We start from the raw sequence: 23,719 nt of genomic DNA on the forward strand, positions 1-23,719 counted from the left end.
GTTCTAGTTACCAGCCTTGGCAGAATAATCTCTGCGTACAAGTCAACTTAGAGCATATTTGGAAGTTGCAGTTGGACTGTCTTTCTCAAAATTAATAAGGAAGGTGTGGGATGTAGAATAAGATAAATGTCAAATTTCAGTCCCTTATTATGAAACTTTTTTTTTTTTTTTTTTTGTTAGGAAAGGCTGCAGAGCCTTTCTGGGAGGCAGAGTATTTCTGTAAGTGTCTGAGGTTTTTACAGGGAATTTAAGAAAATCTTTTGCAAAGTTGGTTTGTATTGGAAAAGGCAAATGTGCTTTAAGGCAGAAATAGGTTGCAGTAGGGGCTCTGGGACTCTGCAATATTGTGGTGTTGTGTATGAGAGTTAATAAAAATATCTTGAATTACCTTTCTGAAAAACAGGCTGTGCTGCATTGTACAAAATGCCAGGGATAAAGGTTTCAGGTTTAATTTTATAGGAAATACAGTTTTCAACAATTAGACTTGTGCAGTCCCTTATAACACTTGTGTTACTGAATGTTGATGTTTGATTTATGGTTCCTTTGGGTGTGCTATGGATACTCTGCTTTTTCTTTGGTTTTGCTAATGTTAGCACTCAAGAGTGTACATTAATGATTCGAACTGCGTAGTTGGCAAAAAGATACAATGTTAGTATTTAATTGTATGACTTCTATGTAGAAAGTATTGGTAACATTTTGTTGCAGGATGGAGCTCCCAAAGCTTTAAATTATAAAGGCTTCTTTCAGCAGCTTGTTAAGAGCTGGTATCCATAACTGAACATCTGGTTGTTATCAGTGCATTTTCACTTCATTAAAAACTATAAATGCATGTGGAGGAAAAATGAAATACTGTGATCTAGTTACATCACTCCTAAGTAGCACCCTGTGGTGCCAGTACAATTTAGCTGGTATTTCTATTACATTCCCTTATTTTCTCTAGTTATGGTTTTTTTAGGGTGCAGTCTTAGTTGTTTGGAAATGTTGACACTGATGACAAAGTTTTGACTCATTTACGGATGCTCGCTGCATTTTATGGGAGCTTAAAAGTCAAATGTAGGACAAAGAAAGGCAATACAATTGATTATAAAGCTCTACAAAATAACTGCAGTGTAGGATAGGTGCCGTGTATGGATGATGAGAAATGTTTAGATTTTCTTTTTCGCCAGTTGTGAACAGCAGAGTGATTAAGAAATGTTTTCTGTTCCAGCTCAGGAGTGGGATATTTTAATTATTTTTGTTCCTTTCAAAAGAACAGGTCAGAATAGTTCTTTTTATAAAGAGTCTATTCAAGGAATTTTTATCAAGATTGTAGTAGCTCCATTATTTGGAAAACATGTGACTTTTGCATTTTTGGCAACTTTGTCTAATCATCAAAGGCAAAATTCCATCTGTTGAAACTGAGGTTGAAGGTAGTGAAAACATCCAAACTGAGAGAGATTTGTGTTGCTTCACTTTGAAGAGCCTCGAAGTTTGAGACTATTGTGCTCTGTTTAGGAGGGAGCTGATTCATATAAAGGGAATTTTATTTTCTGCTGCACCTTGGGGTGGTAGGAGAACCTTTATCTGTATCACATATTCTCACTCTGTTCTAGTTTAATTTTTATTTTAGACCTAGATCAGTATTTTTCTATGACCTATCTGTTCACTAGGTGTGCTTTAATTTGTAGCAAACTTCCTCACCTCAAAGTGCAGTATCAGAGGTCTGTACAGTTTTTTCTGACATTATACTGTGTATCATATTCCTAATAATCTGCTTTCATATATGGTTTTCAGCCTGTTTTCACAAAAGATTATGGGTGTTTGAAAACCTCTGGTTGCAGGTATTTGTGTCTCAATAGTAAAGACAGGGAGAGGCTGTGAAGATGGTCTGCCTTTCACTTAGGCTGCATCACTGAAATGAAGGATGTGATTCCTGTGGTCTGGATCTGTGTAGAACTCTCTGATGGTCTAATGTAGTTGTTTGATCACCTGGGCCATCTCTTCTTTCCTAGGGGTTGGATGTTTCACCTGGGAGTCTCTGTGGCTGTCCATTTTTATAGGAATTTGGGCTGCTCTTTTGTGTTCTGTTTTTTGAAAAGTAATGTATTTTAATTCGTTTTAGTGGATATTGGTAACAAGACTTGGTGATATGAAAAGTAAATTGAGAATAATACAACTTCTCTGTGCAATATTTAGAAGTCCAGAATTTCTTCTAGTATTTTTAATCTGTAGAGAGAAGAAATAAGTATCAGTGAGGTGAAAATACACACAGTGACATAGTCTTAGATGCTTTAGGAACAGTCTGTGAAAAAAAGCTCCCAAGTTCAGCTCTCATGTTAATCCCTTACATACTACCTTTAGAATATTTCCGTATTGTTGATGCTTCAGGGGCTAAAGCCCCTCTGCTCTGGAGCCAGCCTGGCAGAGCTGGGGCTGTTCCCCTGCACAAGAGAAGCTCCTGGGAGAGCTCAGAGCCCCTGCCAGGGCCTCAAGGGGCTCCAGGAGAGCTGCACAGGGACTGGGGACAAGACAGGCAGGGACAGCACACAGGGAATGGCTCCCACTGCCAGAGGGCAGGCACAGATGGGAGATTGGGAATTAGGAATTGCTGGCTGGGAGGGTGGGCAGGCCCTGGCACAGGGTGCCCAGAGCAGCTGTGGCTGCCCCTGGATCCCTGGAAGTGTCCCAGGCCAGGCTGGACAGTGTTTGGAGGTTTAGTGGGAGGGGTCCCTGCCCATGGCAGGGGGTACAATGAGGTGATTTTTAAGGCCCCTTCCAAGACAAACCATTCTGGGATATTTTTTTCCTCACCCTATTCTCCAGTTCAGAATACCCAGCATGGGGAAGATGCAGTATGAAATATCAGAGATGTTTTCTGCTTCCAGTGAGTGTTCGCTGAGTGCCCCCTTGGAACATCTCCCAAATGTCTGGAGTCAGCTGTAATGAGTATAGAGCATTATCAGCTGCCACAGTGCATGTGTGCCATCAGTGAGTGTAAAATTAGGAATGTTTCCAAGAGGAAAGATTATGTTCTTTTTGAGTTGTTGTACTTGTATCCTGAGACTGATAGCCAGATATTGTATTTGCTTTTCAGTTTTCAAAACTGATCCTATTCTCTGTGGTGACTCCTCTTTCACCTTTCTGGTGGGCCCTCAGGAAGCAGGAAAATGAAACCTGGTTCCTGTATGATTTGAGACTTTTTGTATGAATCAGCCCTTTTGGCAACTCTCCTAAATTAGAAAATGGGTTACCTTTTAACCTTTTAATACTCGGAGTAGACAGCTCTGGCTGGGTGAAAGTTCAGGAAAATATTTGAACAGGGAGGGGGCTTGGTCTAGGGGTGGGAGCTGAAGTTTGGAGTTTGGTTTCTGACTGTTCAGGCTGTTTGCTCTGTAGGTGTGAAATAATTTATGAGCTCTCAGCCTCTGTGTGCTGATATAGAAATAGCTGCATTTCACTGACTAATTAAAGTGTTTACAACAGCATGTGCCTTCAGAGTGTTAATTGGAGTTTGCAGCTGAGATTTTCCTCTATGGTGCCTCTATGCTTCACCTCAGTTCCTCTGTCACAGACCTCTCTCTCACAGGCAGGGAACAAAGCTGAATGATTGGGAGCACAGAAAGCGCTTGTGCACGGTGCTTGGCCCTGGAGAGAAGCCAGCAGCAGCAGGATGGTGACACATAGGTAGATTGTTGAAGTTCTTGGTAGGTGATGCTGATAGGAGGTCATCCACGTGGTTTTGAATGGATAAAGCAGATGCCAGGATACTGGGGAGCTGTGGTTTTAACAGGACCATAGTTCTTGTTCTCTGTGGGGTGATTGCATCATTTGGGAACAGTATTTGGGCTAAGGTTGGATGGGGCTTGGAGTGACCTGGTCTAGTGGAAGGTGTTCCTGTCTGTGTCAGGGAGTGGAACTAGATGAGCTTTAAGGTCCTTTCTGACACAAACTAGTCTAGGATTTGATTATTCTAATTTACAAGTTTGCCACCAAAGTTAATATATAAAATAAATCAACTAAAATGTATGTTCTTGGTGGAAGACCAGAAGAGGAGTGATATTCTCTCCAGCCCATATCCTGGAAGAATTAGGTACTGCACCAATTTCTTCTAAAGCAGTACTACTGTATGTCTAAATACATAGAGCTGAAAAGAGACAAACAGCTGTAGAGGTCCCAGAGGAGCCCAGGATCTCTACCTGACAAAGCAGATTAAAATAGAATGTGGTCTGACTCAGTGGAATTTATTTCCCAGAGGTTGTGAACTTTTCATCCCTGGAAGTGTCCAAGGCCAGGTTGGGACACCATGGGATAGTGCAATGGGACTGGATGAGCTTCAAGGTGCCTCCCAACCCAAATAATTCTGTTATTCTAATTTTTGTCTTTTGATTTAATATGTTGTTATCAATGATTACTATAAATCATACAACTCCTTCATTGTTTAATTTAAAAGTTTTTATTGAAATGATCTGGCATCATTTGCTTTTGGAAGGAAAGAACTGATGTATGAGTTTTTCATTGAAATGTAAACACCAAACGTGTTATACACACACACATTTGTTCTGCTAGTATTGGGGAATCTTGGATTTTGGAGCTCTGCATTCTATGAAGAATCCATAATTTAACATAATATCAGATAGATATAATATGATGTGTCTTTTCTTCAGAGAATACATGTTTATGTATAAGGTTTGTTGCCAGAAATCAATTTTAGCTTGGGTGTCACATGGGAGAACCTGGCCTGCTCCATCTGGTCCAAGGATGTCACTGCATACAAGGTATGGTACCAGGAGGACAGCTGCCTGGGATAAGAGGAGAACCCAAATGCAGGAGAGAAATGATTCCCGTGAGTTCTGGACTTCAGTCTATCTCAGATTCTTTCTGTGTGAAAGATGTGTGTTTCTCAAGATGTCTTTTGAGACAGACCTGTAGTATCTGCCAACTTGTCTACCTGATATGGGAATGTATCTCCCTTTGGAAAGGAGAGAGAATAAAATGAAAACATTTAGAATAACTAATGAATATCCAAAAGAGAAAATCCAAAAGAAGAGAACGAAAAGACTTCTGCATGTTTGGGTACATTGCTTTATGAAGCCTATTTACACAGAATGTGAGCTCTATCTGTGGATTTTTTATTTGTTTTGCAAGACACTTGAGAAGGAAGAAAAAACCAAAAGCCACAGAAGCTCAAAACAACATGTAGTTGTTCTGACTTTCTGAGAGAAGTAGCTAAATAATTTTGACATGTAATTGATACATGAGTTCATTATTTCTAGTTTCCTCCTTATCTGCAAGCAAACAGTTTTCAGGGGAAGTTGAAGATCAGCATAAATTCCATGTAAAGTCATTCTGTATGACTGATAGCTTTGAATAAAAAAAAAAATCAAAACCAAGACCCTCTATTATATAGTCTCTCAATATAAATAAACAATGTGTTCTTTGAAGTTGAAAGAGGTGCTGGTAGTTCTTGTGATCCTTTAGAAATGCCTGAGTTTCAGAGAACCATATATTTGACCCATGGTGGATAAAATAATTTTGCTCTGAAGCTTTATCCTTGTGCGGATAAATTAAGGGCCACTGGATCTGGGGTGTTACTGCAGATATCAGGACCCTGCTTCTGATTATGACAGAACAGATTTAATTTGAACAGATTCTACATGTCTGAGTAGAGTGTTTCTACAGTTATATGTGTCCTGTCTGGGTTTTGAACTTAGAGAAAATGAGAATAACTCACTTCGTCGGACTGCTTGAATTTACCTTTCTGTTTTGGTTTTTTTTTTTAATCTGGGTTATATAAGGATATTGAAAGCAGACTTTTTTTCCTTAGTACAGTACAGTAATCTCTTAGTTGGTTTTTAATGCTGATTCTTATCAAAACAGAAAATTATTTTGTAATGTTTCCTCAAATTTGCTATTCTACTTGTGTGGGTTGTAATAAGAATAAATGATTGAATGATTGAAATTGAGAAAAAGTGTACTAGACCCCGAAATTTGTTTCCTCTATGAATACTGACCCAGTGCATGCTGTAGTATGTCATGAAGTTATTACCCTTTTAATTCATCACCTTGGGGTAGGAGACATTGTTCTTGTATGCTCAGCCTTTGTCATAATAAGTTCCTGAATGTTTTTCTTATAATATCAAAAAAGTATTTCCCCAAACTGTTGCTTTTATTTTGATAGAAAAATATTTTTTTCTTTTTCTTTTTTTTTTTTTTTTCTGGTGACTGAACCTTTGATAATTGATATGTATGCATATAAGTCCTCTTTGCTTTGATTGGATGTGTGTGGGTGGCGGATTGCACAGCTCCTCTGGTTTGGAGAGGGAGCAGGCACTGTTCCTAGTGCAGGCTTGCTTCTGGCTCAGATGAATTTGCAGTGGAACTAGATCAGAGTGTAACCTCTGGCCTGATCTAATTATCAGCATTTACACTGGCGAACTTCCTCAGGAGTGGGCAAAAAGTCAGGTAACTTGCAGAGAGTAAAAATAATTCAAAAGGACATCATGATTTTCAGGAAAATGTTACTTAGGCAGTATGTCCTTTCCCAACCCTTCCCAAAACTTCAAATGTTTGGGATTCAAATACTCAAATGAAGTGAGAGAAAATAAAAAACAGTGAATATGCACAACCTTCATTTTTAAAAACATTTTTGTATGAGAGCTGGTGCAGTTCTATGGATTATGATCCAGGAAATTGTGATTCCAGTTTGCTGTTGGCTTTGGGTAAATAACTGCACTCTGGAGAAACTCTGGCCTGGAGCTGCTGCAGAAGAGCTTAACTTAAGCTGTCTGTGCATTGTGATGCGTGAAATTCTTATTTTCACACTTCACTGAAATGCATGCTGTTTACAACATATCTGGCAACACACTTGAGAGTATTAAGCTATTTGATTGTGTTAAAAATTAGACTGATTTAATCTAAATAGAATCCTGTGTATTTTAGTGAGGACCACAACAGCTGTGATCCTGAGACTAGTGAAAATCTAGTCTTTTCTGGGGTTAATTTGTTTTGCTTTGGGAAGTTGCACTGTAGTTTTCAAGTCATCATTGTTTCAAAGAAGCATTTAGTTTTATGCTTATACCTTTTCTAACTATTGATAATAAAACTTTTGGAAGGCAACATTGTAACAAAGAAAAATTTAGCACCACTGATTAAACAACATTGATGTTGATTTGTTCTTTGGTATTTTTATTTTTTTAAAAATCTTAAATAGAGGTACTATTAAATATTTACGTTTGACAGTATTAAACAGATTTTGAATTTTCAGTAGGTTCCAGGTCAGAAAATCTTGCTAACTGTTGCAGGGAAACCATAGCAATACTGGATTGTGAAGCATACTGTGAAAATTAAATAGTTACAGTGGGAGAAGCATTAAAAGGACTTGTGGTAACAATTACAATACTTCATAACAGTATTTCTGATAAACTGCAAGATGGTGCTGTTGCACCAAATGAAGTGCCTCATTTTGGAGGATATAAAAATTATCTTTGGTTGAAAGTAAGAATGATAGTGGTTCATGTCCAAATCAGTTCATTGTGTTTTAAAAGGTTTCTTGCAGTCTGCAGTTTGTTCCTGATTAAGGAGGCAAATGCCGTTTTTCTCTCTCTTTTAAAAAACAAGATTTATAACAAAGTCATTAGAGGCAGAGGTGGGAATGGAAAGCAAAAGATACTTTTAATAGTGTGCCTGTCATCTGTTCTGCTGCACAGCCTTTCCTAGTCAGCCTGTTCTAAATGAACTCTGCTGAACTGTCTTGATGTCTGTATTTAAGCATTGCACTCATTCTTTGTGATTATCTTAAATATCTTGTAATAGCTTGAAACTTTCTACTTCTGTGTTACCTCAGAAATCCCATTTAAAACTGGCCAATGTATGCGGTATCCTGATACCCTGAACATTTTGTACACTTGAGCTGGCATTTGTGTATTACATTCTTCTCAAAGGGATCCAGTTTTCTTGGCAGATGGAGCTGTGTTGGACTAGCTGGACATTCATCCCCTCACTTAGCATAATGGTTTTGTGACAGTTTTGTTTAATAGTACAAAGGACACACTTTTGAGAGATACTTATTATTTTGAGGAAGAAATACAATTTATCAATTGCAACTTGAGTGCTATGAGCAATACCTCTTTTTACATTGTTTTGTCCTTTGGTGTATGAAAAAAGTGCTTATTTCTAAGAAAAACACCCATTTTTGGTATGGAATTATTCTGAGTTTCTTGAATTCGCTGTTTACATGTTCCCAGTCGAAACTCTCTGTGTCACACAGTGTATAACTTCAGGTGAAGCTGCCAAGTATTCTTGGAAATCACCTTGTAAACAACACAGTAGATTAATCTCTGTAATTTTCCCTTTATTCTGCAGAGATATTACATACAGCATTTCTTTGGAAGCCGTGACAACTCTCATTGTGTTCCTCTCCTGCCAATTATTCCACAAAGAGATTCTGCGAGAGAGCATCATTCACAGATACCTGATGCACGGTCGATGGTACGTCCTGCTCTGGGGTGCTGCCTATGGGCAAAGCAAACGCTGCTGGTGGCTTCTTTAGGTTGTTTGTGCCTGAAAACAGAAGGCAGCAAAATGTTATCTTGATAGAAAATTTGTTCTGCTCAAAAGAAAAGAGATCACAAAAGCAAACATCTGTAAAGGCTCTTGGAGGGATTTGGGTGGAAATCTCACAGCCCAGACTTCAGTAAAACTAATTTGGAAATAGTTATTATATTTTGAGGGTAGTTTCACTAGCTTAAAACAGTGTTTACTTTTCAGGATGTTTTTTTGATTCAGCATTGAGTCTTGTAGCATTGTAGCCTAGAGAACTCAGGTCCCTCAGAAATGCTAGCACTTTCTTGCCATCAAGTCCTTGGAAAGATGAAGACACATGCTATGCTGAGCTGAAGGGAACACTTAGCCAGGGGTAGACTTGGTTCTGTGAGTAATACCACTTGTTCTGGCAAGTTGGTTGTTTGTGTTCAAGTGCTTTCACGGTGGCTTACATGCATTTTAGTCAGGCTCCCATTCATCCTCTTTCAGCTTCAAGTTCCATGTGGGCAGATTTCTCATAAATGTATTTATTCTCTGGTTTCCTGAAGTTTCTACTAGGTTTAAGAGACAGATACTACTCCGACATTTAGGGAAAGGAGGGACACCCAGCTTGGAGCACAGGGCAGACTTCAGCCTGAAACATCAGGAGGACAGAACCAGAACATCAGGATGTGTGGGGTGTCCTGGTACTTCAGTCTCTGGTCTGAGGAATCAAGGGTTTGGGGAAAAATGGGGAATGTTTGGAGGAAGACTTAGTATGTGGTCTAAGAGGTCTGATTTGGGAGTAGGAGGAGCCTAACCTCTGGAGAGAGATATGGGAATTTGGTGGCTGTGAATCAAGAGCAATGTGAGGGGTACTTGTGTGGCATCTCACCCCTAAGGAGAAGGAATCACCCAGGATTTGTAGATGTTAATGATGAAAAGAAATTACAAAAGTCAGAGGATCTGCCAAGTTTTATTAGTAAATTACACACTTGTCATGGAAAACAGTGTGTTTGTCCCTGATACCCCAGCCTAAGCACAGTGGGGTTTGGATAAAGGTGGGGTGGCTGTAATGGAAGAAAGAGAGGGACACACAAAGAATTGGATCAAAGAAGAGGAGAGAGAAAGGAAGGAAAAAAGAGAGAGATCGCTAGTCCTGCTTTCAGTGTCGATCCAGTTAATGGGATGTCCTGGGGCCCTGGGCTTTGTGGGGCACATTTAAGTCTTCCACTCCCTGGGGAGAAGTTTCCCACTTTTTGTGCAAGTCATTCTCATTCGCAGCAGTTCTTTCAGATCTGGAAGTGGGTTGGAGGCTTTGGGGTCTCGGATGGGCTCGTTCCCCACTACAGTGCCCGATCCCTCTCAGTTCCATCCCTGCACCTGTGCTGAGCTGGGTTGTGCTTTTCTGCAGGAGCCACAACCAGTAGATGTGTCCCAGAAAAGGCTGCCCTGCCTCCATATGGCCCCTTCTCCATCCCATCTCTTGTGTTTTTACCAACAGGCCTTGTTTGTTATTCCCAAAAATCCTTGGTTGGCTCCACACCACGCAGCTCTTGGTATTTCAGACATACACATTAGCCCCTCACCTTCTGGGCTTCTGCAGGTGGCCAGAGGGTCCATCCTAATAGATCTCCTTCTTTTCAGCTCTGAATCAAATGAGAATGGGAGCCAGCTGTTTGCTTTTGTGGAAATGCTACTCTGTTTTGGAAATACTGTAACCTTTTAGTTAAACCAAACAAATTCTACCGCCAATTTTCAGATTCACTGATGTGAGGTTGTTTGTTTCATTGGTCTTTGCAAATTCCTAGACTTACGGAATCCTTGAGGTATGAAAATTTGTTTAACATTAGTTCTGAGCTGCACACACAGACAAAAAAATTGTGTGTGTGGAGAGGTGCTGTTGTTACCTGTACTGTGTTACTAGAACATGGAGGAAAAACTGGAAAAATACAGAGTTTCTTTCCATTGCATAAATATTTTTTACCATTGGTGTATTGAGGTGAATACAATGATTCTACAAACTAAATGGTTTATTTAAAAGTAGTATTAAAAAAACAAAAACCAAAGGCAGTTTTCATTATCCTACTGTGGAAGATGCTCCTTCAGACCCCTGCTGGAGTCTGGGCAGCTTTGCATGGGCAAGACCTTGGTGTTCTTTCCCTTTCCAGTCTGGTCAGCACTGAGAGAGTTACTGACCATCTTTAATGCCAAACACTAGCTAATTTTTGTGAGTTGTGAGTCAACTGAAGTTTTTTGTATTTCTTTTTATTTCCAGTCTTCCATACACCAGCAGACTTGTGAAAACTTTACTGTATAATTTCATTAGACAAGAGAGAAGCCCTCCTCCAGGGACCCATGTCTTTCAGCAGCAAACAGATGGAGGAGGACTGCTCTATGGAATTGCATCTGGGGTGGCAAGTGAGTCTGATTTTCTATAAATTGTACTTCAGACCATATGAAGTATTGCCTTCTGTGTGCCCTCTCTTGCAGACACACCTGTAGCCCATTTCTTTTTCAGCAAGTGATACCAGTGTAAAAAAGCTGTCCACAGGCCTGCATGGCCCATCTTGAAATGTGTTAGAATCTGAAGTAATTATACCTGCAGGACAGCAGATGGTAAAAGCATCACCTAGCCCCTGTTTTTTTTTCTTACTGACACATTAAAAAACCTTCAACCAACCAAGTAGTGCCCTATTTGATGAATCACATACTTCAAGTTACTTAAAATGTTGCAAGGAATAGTTTTATGTACAGATTTTATTCTTTACAATTACTCTGTGCATGTGGTGACCTGCTCTGTGACTCTGCTTGAGCAAAAGGCTGGGCTAGGTGGTCCCAAGGGGTCCCTCCTAGGAGGGTTCTTTGATGTAAGGGAGAAACCTATATAGGAATTTTTGTAAGATATTGTGCCTTTCCCAGTAAGTTGACTAATGTTTTTTCCTGATAAGCATGACTATATTCTGACCTTTCCCAGACTGTTTACTGTAGAGAAATATTGCCCGAAGAATAGCGAAGACTTGATGCCATTTGTTGTTCAGAAAAAGGTTTCTCATTTTTGTTGTACTATACACTCTGTTTTGGTTGGTGGCTGCTCCCTTCCCCACACCAGATGTGTTTTACTGGTGTATAAAAATCTGTCCTGGAGGTTTTTTCTTTTCCACTGAATGAGAATAAAACATAATACAGTGCTAACAGCAAAGGTAGATATTATTTTCTTACTCCCCGATAAACTAGAGAACACTTTGCAAGTCAGTTACTGTTAAAACCGATACTATTTATTTAGCTCTTTTGTGAAATCAATTCACTGGCAGCCTCCTGAGGGAATATTAAAGTTCAGGCCGCAAGGGGTCTGCCAGAATTTGCAGTCGGAGGCAGTGCCCGCGTCCCTCCTCACGGCGGCAGTAAAAGCGCACGGCTGCTGCACACAGCTCCTTCTGCGCTCCGGGCTACACCCTCCAGGGCCGTGCCTGGCTTGTGTCCCTAACCTAAACCCAGCAAAAAGTAGTGGCTTGCTTTGCGATTCACTTACACACACGCCTGATTAATTAAATTGTTCCTTGCAGGAGCAATTGTTTTATTCGAGAGTCCTATCAGGTATATTCTTTTCCTGCGTTTCAATTGCAAGGGGAAATTGCTCTTAACATGCTTTTCTGAAGCAGTTTTCAGAATCTGGTTTGTAGTTTTTTAGTTTTTACTGCATATTTTGGTACATATTAATACCTGAGTAATTGCTGTTACTTACGTTATTATTAGTTTTGATCTCTCTATTGTCTTTCTGTCTCAGTGATGCCACAGGCAAAACACTTCTTCCTCTCTTCTGGCTACTTAACTGATTTGTAAATCCATCCATATTGCCACCACTTGAGCCTCCGTCTGTAACACTTCTTACATGATATCCCCCATGACTTTTTACTCGTTGTATATTAAGTTTCCATTTCTTAATGCAAACTCTTAAGATTTCAGCCTACATCTGTTCTTGTCTCTTCCTACACTCCCACCTCCTTCACTGCTCTTGAACCATTCCCTTAGCAACTACCTTGGCATACGCCTACGCTTGTTTTCTTGCTTCTTTCATGAGTACCTGAAGTGCCATCTCTTAGCCCAGCAAATTAAGTGTCTTCATTTAAGGCTTTAAGAAGAGGAACCTTTTTAAAGAGCTTTCTAATTTCCTGCCTGGGAAAAGGGAAAACAGGAGTACCACATCCTGTTAAAAAACAGAAATATTTTTCTGTTTTTATCCATGCCCAGACAGTTGCTTGAGATTTTTTTTTAAATTGTTTGCCTATATATGATGTTGGACTATAGGGGAAACATGGGCACAGTAGGATTGTAGAGTAAATGGCATATTTGCCTGTCTTATCTCTGAATTAACTCTTATCAAATCAATACTTTGGTTCATGTAGCCTCAGGTACATACATGGAGCGCAGCACCAATGAAGATGCAGCAACACGAGGTGATAGTCTGTTAGGGAGCAAAAGGGAATTTTGAGCAATGAACAGCTGTGTGAAACTTTGATGTGATTTCTGTATTTTACTTCTGTGTGTTTTGTAATCTTTACATGATAGAGATTGAAAGAAGAATGGAAGAATTGAAAACTCACTTCTGTGTTGCTCAGTGCCTTTTAAATACCACATAATGCTTAAAGTAAGTTTACTGAAATAGTCTAAATACAATCTACTTGGGATGAAAGGAAATAGGAGCTTGGTTAAAAAAAAAAAAGTGGCTTTAATATGACATTTTGAGACTTAAAATAATTATTGTACTTGTTAATTATTTTACTTGATATCACAGTCATATAAATTATCATGTACAGTGTTATTCCTATTTTGTAGTCACTTGCACTGTAATAGGAGATCAGCAAACTCTTACAAGCATCGTATTTTAGATCCACCCTCCTTTTCCTTCCTTGTGATTCAGGAGGAGTCATAATTATACATGATATGAGCAGAATTTTACCCTTTCCCACAGTTAACCTTCTCCTGCTTCTCATCCTTCGTAGCCTGTTTTTCTTCCTCTCATGAGCTTCCTTAACTCTGAAACCACAAGCCAACATCCTTACACCAATTACTTCTGGGTTTGGCTTCTGACTGGATCCAGGTTACGTCTATGCAAGGACCTTTTTCTATCCTGGATATAAAATACCTGGATTGGATTGTCCTGCCAATTCTGTTATGCTCCAATAATTAAAGAAACAATGGTAGTTTTGGAAGGAGGGGAAAAATAATGGTATTTATTTTTGTGCCTTCATAAAGGAGATTTTTCTCTACTGAGTCAACTTTGCTTTGTCTTTGTGGTCTTTCAGTAGGTGTGCAAAGTAATTGTAAAGTGCTGCTAGATCTGGGGCAGTGTTGTGAAGCATAAATGACATTAATATGCATGGCAGTAGAATTTGGATATTAGAAACTCATTTATTGGAAACCAGAAATTAATTATTCTTGGTTCACAAAGCACATTGAACCAACTTACCCTCAAACCCTATTTTTTTTTTTGTTGGCTCTAAGTTCCCTCTTCTTTTTTGTTAAGATTTCTTAACATTTGCCAATTCATAGTCTACAGTCAACTAAGTTGAGACAACTTCTTGTGGACAAGCAATTTTTTTTTTAATTAGTCATTTTATTGCTTGCAAAATAAAATCCTTGTTAGCGTGAGGAACTGCCAAGCAGATGATGTGCTAAGACAGGGAAATGATAGTGCTACTCAAGACTACTGAAAAAGAAGTCAGTTTATATAGTTTCCTTTGAAATAGTTGGTTCAGTTTATACTTTGCTATTAAAAACAACTCCAGGCACTAATGCATCTGGCAGAAGTAAGGAGTTACTGCAACAGTGGGATCTAATTGACTTGGTTTTTGCTGTTGGGGTGTTTATAGATGTGAGGGGTACAGTTCTGTATCTGTACGGAACAAAGTGGAGTCAGTAACTAGATTCAGCTTCGTTAATCACCCAAGTCATCATCATAACTAATCTGCCACACAAACATACTGTTATAGCATTTTCAGTGTACAGAGGTCAGCGATGGCTTTTTTTCTCTCCTGTCTGTATTCTTTGGTTGGAACTGGTGAAATATTCCTGGCCATTAATGATGTTATATCAGGCAAGTATATCTTTTACTCTGCATTATACTGTTCAGCATTAGGATGCTTGAAGGTATCACACTCCTGTTGTTCATCTGTGATTTATATACACTCTAACTTATTCTAATTTTTTGGCGCTAATTTCTGGTTAATAAAAGCATTTGAATGATAATTTTTAATTTTACAAGAAAACTGTTTATTAATATTTAGTGTTTTTTGTTAATACATTTTTCCTCTTCAATTTTGTGTAGCCTGATTTATAATATCTACATAAAAATATATCAAAGTAGAGAGACGCAAAAAGATAGTAACAATGTATCTGTTGTTTCTTATGATTTCACCAACCTTTACATCTGCTAACAAATGCTTCACTCTGCTTGCTTCTACTTTCTGGACTCTTTTTGTGATGTGTCACAGATCTGGTGTCTATCTCTGGTACTTAGTCAATGCTTAATTGCCTGTTCATAGCCACCACAATGGAAATGTACATTTGAGCTTTCTTTTCCAGTTCTGTCTGTTCATGTTCCTTCTTGCTTACAGTCTGTAAGTGTCATCCTCTTGATGCTGTAACTATGATATTTTCCCCTGTCTGAAAGGGAAGATTGAGGAAGTTTTGTGATCTTTAATCTTTTACTTAGTTCCTGTGACAATGTGCCTGACAGAGCAAAGTCTGTGACTGCAGTTCAAGCACAAGTACTTTGAGAATAAATAGTTGAGTGTTCTGGTCATGTAGCTGTGGCAGGGGCAGTCTACAAAAGCTGCACAGCAAATTGGTGCCAGAGTGGCTTCATCCTAGCCAAAATCTGTGCTTGGATGCTACCAGGACCACAGAAGCTGGTTTGAAATTGAGTTGCTGCTGCCTGAGCAGTGCCTCAGTATTGCCTTTGAGAGTTTTCAAGTTTTTATGGCAAAAACTCACCTTCTGCCTTAAGCAGGTTGGTACAGAAATACATTGTGTCTGATAGGTATCTCTGCAGACCAGAGATGTACTAGATGTCAAGCTCGTAGACACTTCGTTTGACATACACGGTGTCAAGTATGTTCTGTTTCTTGAAATGCAATTTATCTTTGCGTATTTGAATGATGTGAGAGTATAGAATGATTCTACAGCAGTAGTGCTTCTGGTGGCATTTGGCCCCAGCTCTACCAAACTCTTGGGACTTTGAATGACAAGGATCTGAAATCAGAACAATTGTAGTATAATTAAGAAATAATGCTCCAACGGCTGGAGCTCCTCTGCAGCTGGGGCTGTTCACATGCACAAGAGAAGCTCCAGGGAGAGCTCAGAGCCCCTGCCAGGGCCTCAAGGGGCTCCAGGAGAGCTGCACAGGGACTGGGGACAAGGCAGGCAGGGACAGCACACAGGGAATGGCTCCCACTGCCAGAGGGCAGGCACAGATGGGAGATTGGGAATTAGGAATTGCTGGCTGGGAGGGTGGGCAGGCCCTGGCACAGGGTGCCCAGAGCAGCTGTGGCTGCCCCTGGATCCCTGGGAGTGTCCCAGGCCAGGTTGGACAAGGCTTAGAGCAGCCTGGGACAGTGGAAGGTGTCCCTGCCCATGGCAGGAGGGGATTGGAATGAGATGGTTTTTAAGGTCCCATTTCAACTCAAACCATCCTGAGATTCCACAAAATTCTTGATCAGTCCTGTTAGCTTCACCAACATTATTTTGATAAGTAAACCACCATTAATCAGAACTAGCTGTACAGATAGCATGGGCTTTGCTCTTTGAGCTCTGCTCTTTGCACATGCACTGATGGTAGTGACAGCAAAGCATTCTTTCCCAGAAGAGCAAATTATGCTGTCATTTCCTGGGCTTGATAGTTCTGAGAAATCTTTGATTGATTTTGAAGAGATTCATCAGTATCTGCAGGGAGGTGTCAGAGCATGGGTCAGACTCTGCTTTGTGGGATCCAGCGATGGCACCAGAGGAACTGATGCCCAGGCAGATCCACCTGGACTCCCTGTGCAGTGACTGAGCACTGAAACAGACCACAGAGAGTGTGGAGTCTCCCTTGCTGGGGGTATTCCAGACCCATCTGGACAACAATCCATTACTCTGGGATGACCCTGCTACAGGAGGGAGCTGGGACCAGATGATTCACTGTGGTCCCTTCCACTCTTACCTGTTCTGAGATTCAGTGAAACTGTAAATTTTTCTTTTATTTTTGGAGAGGCTGATGTTCCTGGTGACCCTTGACTGCCACCACTCCGCCCTTGTGACAGTGACAACATTTTTCGTACTTAACATTGTGGAGGCTTATGTGTTTTTAAAGTCTGTAAAGCCTGTTTTCTGTGAGGTCTTCCTGGCACTGCCCAGGCTTGTGTTGTGCAGGGAGCTGTGCCGTAGCTCTCTGTAGCCTGTCAGCTGTTTGGAGCAGGGACCATCAGTGCACAGCACAGCGAGGCTGTGGTTCATGACTACAGCTTCTGATTTCTGTGGTCATACAAACCCTAATTGTAACCATATGCTTCAGCTTGTTTACTGAGAGTGCAGCAGCAAGTTTCACGAGGTGTGTTGGTGATTTATCTCCCTGACATTTATCCTGATATTCCAAAACCTGAGCAGCTTCAAATAACCCATTATAAAAGAGAAGAGAAAATCTATTGGCTCAAAAATGATTTTTCTTTAATTCTTTAAGGGAAATTGCTTGTTAAAGGAAACCAAGAAGCAAGCTGATGTATTGTAACAATGTTTTGAAAGTTGGTACTTTGCAAGTATTAGGGCTAGAAAAAAGGATTTTTATATGGCTGAGAAGGAGGTATTTCCTACTTTCCAAATTATTCTTGGCTCTAGAGAATTATGGAAATGGAAATTGAGATAGAAAATATTTATAATTAGAAAATCTCAATAATCAGCTATGTAAAAAAAAAAACTTGAGCAGCAAAACCAGCTATGTTTGACTGTTTCTTAAAGTCCTATAAATTTCAACTAGTGGATGGCAAGAAATCCATTACTTTTTACCTTATAATTGAGTGTCAACAGGAATGTTCATTTCCTACCTAATCTTTATTTTAGCTGTAAATGTGAAATAGCTTTAAAAAGTACCAGTATTTTTCAAGTTCATTTTTGAGCACATTTCAAATGACAAAGATGCTTGACCATCCATGCTGTCTAAGAAACAGTCCAAAATCTATGAGTTAAAGGTTCGGTACCTTCTTCCTATGGGCTGTTGCACTTCTTGTACAGTGTTCACAGATAACTGCGCTCAGCTGAGGGCCCACCTCAGAGCTGCCCCAGCCCTGCTCCAGCAGCACAAGGACATGGAGCTGCTGGAGCCAGCCCAGAGGAGGCCACGGAGCTGCTGCCAGGCTGGAGCCCCTCTGCTCTGGAGCCAGCCTGGCAGAGCTGGGGCTGTTCCCCTGCACAAGAGAAGCTCCAGGGAGAGCTCAGAGCCCCTGCCAGGGCCTCAAGGGGCTCCAGGAGAGCTGCACAGGGACTGGGGACAAGGCAGGCAGGGACAGCACACAGGGAATGGCTCCCACTGCCAGAGGGCAGGCACAGATGGGAGATTGGGAATTAGGAATTGCTGGCTGGGAGGGTGGGCAGGCCCTGGCACAGGGTGTCCAGAGCAGCTGTGGCTGTCCCTGGATCCCTGGAAGTGTCCCAGGCCAGGCTGGATGGAGCTTGGAGTACTCTGGGATAGTGGAAGGTGTTCCTACCCAAGGCAGTGGGTGGGACTGGATGACCTTTAAGCTTTTCCCTTCCAGCACAAACAATTCTGGGGTTTTTTGATCTTAAACTTTTTGATGGTCCTCCTTCTGGATGGCAGAGCAGAGTTTGTATCATTAATGACTCAAATGATTAGGGTTTTTTGCACTAATATGGGATGTTAAAATAACACCTACAACTTACAACTCCATAAGGGATTTATTCTTCATAGTTTTGAAAATACCTGCACTAAAGGGCTCAGGCTGTTGTGTTTTGCTGCATGATTTCTCATGAAAATGATTGGATACATCAGGAAAAAGGGTGATGTTTGTTTCCAGATACACTGGATGCCATGTTATGAAAGGTTTAAACTTGATGTCTGATAATTGACAGGTTGGAAAGTACATGGATAGGAGAAACTGAGCTGCATTGCAAGTTGGGATGAAGTGCATTGATAAAGCACAACAAATTCTTTGGCTTTCTATTGTTCTTTCTTAAAAACTGTTTTTCAGGTCTGTTCATGGATTAAATCCATCTGAAGCTGCATTTGTTAATAAATTACATGTTACTGAATAACACATTAACTGTTTCCCCTTCATTGTCCTGCCAGATGTCTGTGCCATATTTTGGAGTGGGAGTATTCAAACATCAGATCACTAATTTTAACCATTGTCCATGCTCAGCAGAGCAGGGGAGTTACATTGCTTGGCATGTGAAACTCCTTTTAACAGTTAAATTTTGTGGGTTGTTTTTGATTGGTTGTGTTTAAAGACTAAAGGAATGAAAAGGCAATGCTGTGCACTGCCTGTCTGGAAATATTGGTTAGCTAGCTCCATTTTCTGGGTGTTCTGTTTCCTCCAGCAGGCTACTAGAGTACCAGTTCTGTGAAGTTGTCATGTTTTTGTGCATTTTTCTTTAAGATTTTATATTTGTTTTATTATTGATACATTATAGGTAAAATAAGGGAAGGGGAAAGGGTGTCTGTGCTTTCTGTTTAGTTCCTTGTATCGTTTCACCTTTAGCTTCCTGCTCCTTCCCTGAAATAAATAGATTTTATTTAGTACATCTGCAAGGAAAATCTGTATTTTAACCCATTCACTAAATAACTCCTGAAGTCTGGCAGACTTTTTGACCCGTACAAGGTGAAAGAGAAATTTATGAAATATGTTCAGCATGGAATTGAATTCATTATAGGAGTGGCATATTTTATATGTGGATGTTCTATGTCATGATCAAATTAGTTCTGAAACAGTTTTATTTGCCTTTCAATATTTTTGTCAGGGGAGAAGCCATAATTTGTGATGTCAGTTTACTCAACTACAATGCTTAAATATAAAGAGTAGTTTACTTAAGGAGCCTATGGATGAATTTAGTTATAGTACTTATGAGACAAGAATATTCCCTGCAGAGTGGTTCCTGTCTTGCCAGTGCTAAACACCTGTCCAGACGGAGATGGGTAATTAACTACCTCCATAAACAAGTCATTAATGCAACTAGAAATTGTCATTCTGGCTTTTGAATGTGCCTAGTGTGAAGGAATACTGTGCTTCTAGGAGATTACTGTGGTGGGTTTTACTGGATCTCTGAGGGAAATGAAGGAAAACAAAAATGTGTTGTGGAAGCAAAACTTCGAAGAGCACCAAAACCCAGAATCAGATGAACACTTGACTCTCTTTAATCTGTAGTGAAAATATCTGTGTGCATTTCTGCAAAATTGCAGTCTTGTAGATCTGTACAGAAGCTTTGCTCCTTGACTCTTAAAAGCCTAAAACTCAAAACATCCTAAAACTGTGCTTTTCCTAAGCAACCTTGTTTTAAGTTGCTTATTTGCATTTTTTATTGTGGCTGGTATGCAAAGAATACATTGAATTTGCAGAATGTGAGACAAAAATATTTTGAAGGATAAGAGAAGTCCCATCCCTGGATGTGTTCAAGGCCAGGCTGGACAAGGCTTGGAGCAGCTTGGTCTAATGGAAGGCATCCCTGCCCTTGGCAGGGGGCTGAAACAAGAGGAGCTTTAAGGTCTTTTCCAACCCAAACCATTCTGTGACAAGAGGAAATACTGTGAAAATCTTTGTTATAATTAATTTTGTAATTTTGAGGTGCTACAACCTGACTGGAGGTTGTAGCATACACCACCTGGATGTGGCTCAGAGTATGTTTTCCCTTGAGCCATGTTGAGTATGTTCTTAAGAGCACAAACTTGCAGTATTGCTTATATGGACTGAAGTGTTTGACTCTGATTTTGAGGGTTGATTTCACAAATAAATTCATTTTCACAGCTATAGTTTCTAATGAATAATGTTTGTTAAAGAGGGGAAAATGTTCCTCTACTTTTAAGCATAAAAAAACTTGGAAGTCTTTCCATCTTTCTTTTATTTCTATGGATTATAGTTGTACTTCCTTGTTTTTGTAGACCCACAGTGGAGCTAAACTCTGCACAGAATGATCTAAGATTTAATGAGGCCTTTGACTAAAATCTTTGTCTTAAACCAACAAAGACAAACCCTTAATGCGATTATACCATCGTTATTTTTTACCTAATGTTCTAGAAGACCCAGTGGTAATTGAATGTGTTCTGCCAAACTGTAGTTTCCAACACAAGTATGAGATTTTTACATAACCTGATAAATGGCTATTTTTCCTTTTGAATAAGCCATCAAAAACTTTTTCCGTCTTTCTGCGAAAGACTTCCCAGCCAAAGCAGAGCAAAGCCAAACAGATCATGTGCTTAGCAGTGTATTAGTAGAAACGATTTTCACAGTTGCAGATTTAAGTTTTATTTCCTTGTCCTGAGGCCAGTTACTATTGTTGAGTAATTTGGTTCTTTCGTGATTGAGGTTTAAGTTATTGGTATGTGGTAGTTGTAGCACTGAGCATGAACATTCATTTCTGTGACAGTTGGGGTTGTTTGTCAATTTTTCTCTTTTAAGCGAATGGCATTTTCCAGAGTGACTCACTTTGGGGAAAGAAAAATACTATTAACAAGAAAAGAATGTGGCACCTAGGAATAGACATCCTGGTTGAAAAGAATGGATTTCCATTATTGAAAAATAAATTTCTGCATTACATGGAAATTCAGTTAGTATCCTTACAGGAAAGTGTGAATTTTTGCTTGCTTCTAAGTAATTAGATTTTTATTTGGATTTTGAATATATATGAAGCCCAGAGCTGTGCTGCTGTGAAGCTGTCAGTTGATGTCTGGGTGATGGTGATTGTCACAGATGAGGGGATGTGGCTCATGCTGGAGTGACATGCTGCTTTTGTGCAGACTGGCTGGGTGAAAGGCTGAAGCAAAAGGGAAGAAATGTTATCAGCACCATAGCTGGAATGTGACTTTATTAATTTTATCTTTCATCCAATATTGGATATTAATAACACTACACACTATAAACTTAAGAGCTGTGTGAAGTAAAAGGAAGCATGAGATAGATGAGAAGCTGGAGGGGCAGGCACAGAAGCAAATCCCTTGTTACCTGAGTGTCCCATATTGTCTCCTGGTCCTTTCTGTCTTTGTTGCTGTCCTGTAAGACAAAGAATTGGGGTGCGGGGGGAGAATGTGTGGAGTAGGGAGGGTGGAGTAGCTGTATGTGGGAGGATGACTGACATCTCTAACCCAGGTATGACTTGGCTGGCTGATATGAAAGCTGGTGCTTATATGTAAATGGCTGTTGTGATGCAAACTCATTCCTGATGTGAATGTATATCCAAGAGATAATGTAAAAAAATTCCTTCACTGGACTGTTGTTAGGGGCCTGCTTATGCCCAGGGGAGAGCAAGCTGTTCTGATACGTTCTCGCACGTTATTTTATTTAGCAAGTTAAGCAAATGCTTTCATATTTGGCCTTTCTAGATAGTATTTTGACCAGTATTTGTGCCAAGCACTGCTCTCTTTCCCCCTTAATTTTTGAGCTTTTTGTGAGGTTTGAGGTAGACTATTACTGGTAGAAATGCTGCAGTACAATGGACAGATTTTTCTTGGCTGGGATCCAAACCCTGTATTCCTTTTGTGGATATTAATAATGACAGAGTTGAGACCTTGTCACTCTTACGCTGAATTGTGTAGGAAATAAATTTAAAACTAGGTTTCATAAGAGAATTGTGGTCAGGAACAGGATAATATTTTCTGTCTAAATGAAAAATTTCAGAATGAGTCTGACTCTGGAATGTAATTGTTAAAAGACTGAATTTCATAGCATTCCAGCTAGTATTTTGGATTTTTGTTCAGCAGTATGAGACTGTAGCTGATAAATACATAAGCCTATACTCTCAGCCTGAACTGAGAGTTTTTACTTTCCTATTGGTCTTAATTCACTGAAAACATGTCAGGAGGGTCGTCTGAGCTGGTCTTCCTGGTCCCTTACAACCCAAACCATTCTTTGATGTCTGTCATACAGCTAGGTTTGAACCTTTGGGGAAAGGTGGATTTATAGATTCATTTAAGCCTTTAGTACAAGCTAGGGCTTAAATGAACTAGGATTTTGGGGGCAAGAAATAGCTCTTACACAACTAGTTCTTATTGTACCACCCATGTAATATCTGCCTGAATACATTGCTCTGTGTAGTGAGATTAAAAAAAAAGTGGGGAGAAGGTTAGCCAGTAGAATAAGAAAGAAGTGAATGATTTGTTGAGAACCATCTTTGTTCTTTTTTTCTGTGTTCTCAAGGAAGATCCTGTATGCAGTTATCAGGATTGCAAACTTCTTTTGGACTGGCAAAGATCTTAAACACAAATTTTACTAGAGGTTGCATGTCTAAAGAGTAATATTTTCTAAGTGCATAAGCTGGTCTTGCATTACTCTCTGAATACTTCTGAAGGTTTTGTGTAAACACATCAGAATCTCTACCATTCTTTGGAAAGAGGGCAAACCCCCAGGACTGCCATGAATCATAAAATCACAGAATCACAGAGTTGTGTTGTCAGGGACCTTAAAGTGCCACCTCTGCCAGGACACCTTCCTCGATCTAGGTTGCTCCAAGCCCTGTTCAGCTTGGTTTTGGACACTTCCAGGGATCCAGGGGCAGCCACAGCTGCTCTGGGCACCCTGTGCCAGGGCCTGCCCACCCTCACAGGCCATAATTTCTTCCTAAATAAAGAATTTTTTTGGAGATGATGATGGCAGATTGTGTGGTATAAAAGTGTTCATATTCCTCTACGTGGCAAAGGATGTGTATTTATAGCTTTGCAGTGTGTGGTTCTGGGGTCTGGTTATGCACAGAGATATTGTGTGCTTGTGCAGAATCCCAGTAACTTCAGAGGAAATCTTGAGATGAGACCCTGAACTTCCAACCTGTTAGTTTTAGCAGTGGTACAAAATGCTCCAGGGAAAGAAGGGACACTTCTTGAGCGTGCTCTGAATTCATAGTGATGGAGGAAACAGAGGAGCATTTAATTTTTCATAGAGTAATGGGTGAACTATGTTGGGTTTTTTACACAGTTTATGCTGAAAACAATTAGAAAACCAGTTAGAAAAAGTGCATAGTTAACATA

General features: G+C 40.0%; 1 protein-coding gene across 2 annotated transcripts in view; it reads left to right on the plus strand.

Moving 5' to 3' along the window:
* The window catches only part of DYM (dymeclin), a 210,415-nt gene that overhangs the window by 33,153 nt on the left and 153,543 nt on the right, over window positions 1-23,719 (plus strand). For both annotated transcript variants that reach the window (XM_031507418.2, XM_031507419.2), the window contains exons 7-8: window positions 8,341-8,466; window positions 10,778-10,920. In XM_031507418.2, coding sequence (XP_031363278.1) covers window positions 8,341-8,466; window positions 10,778-10,920 — 269 coding nt within the window. The remainder of the gene's footprint in view (window positions 1-8,340; window positions 8,467-10,777; window positions 10,921-23,719) is intronic.

This window comes from Lonchura striata, chromosome Z (genome assembly GCF_046129695.1).
Source record: "Lonchura striata isolate bLonStr1 chromosome Z, bLonStr1.mat, whole genome shotgun sequence".
In the NCBI taxonomy this organism is placed as follows: domain Eukaryota; kingdom Metazoa; phylum Chordata; class Aves; order Passeriformes; family Estrildidae; genus Lonchura; species Lonchura striata.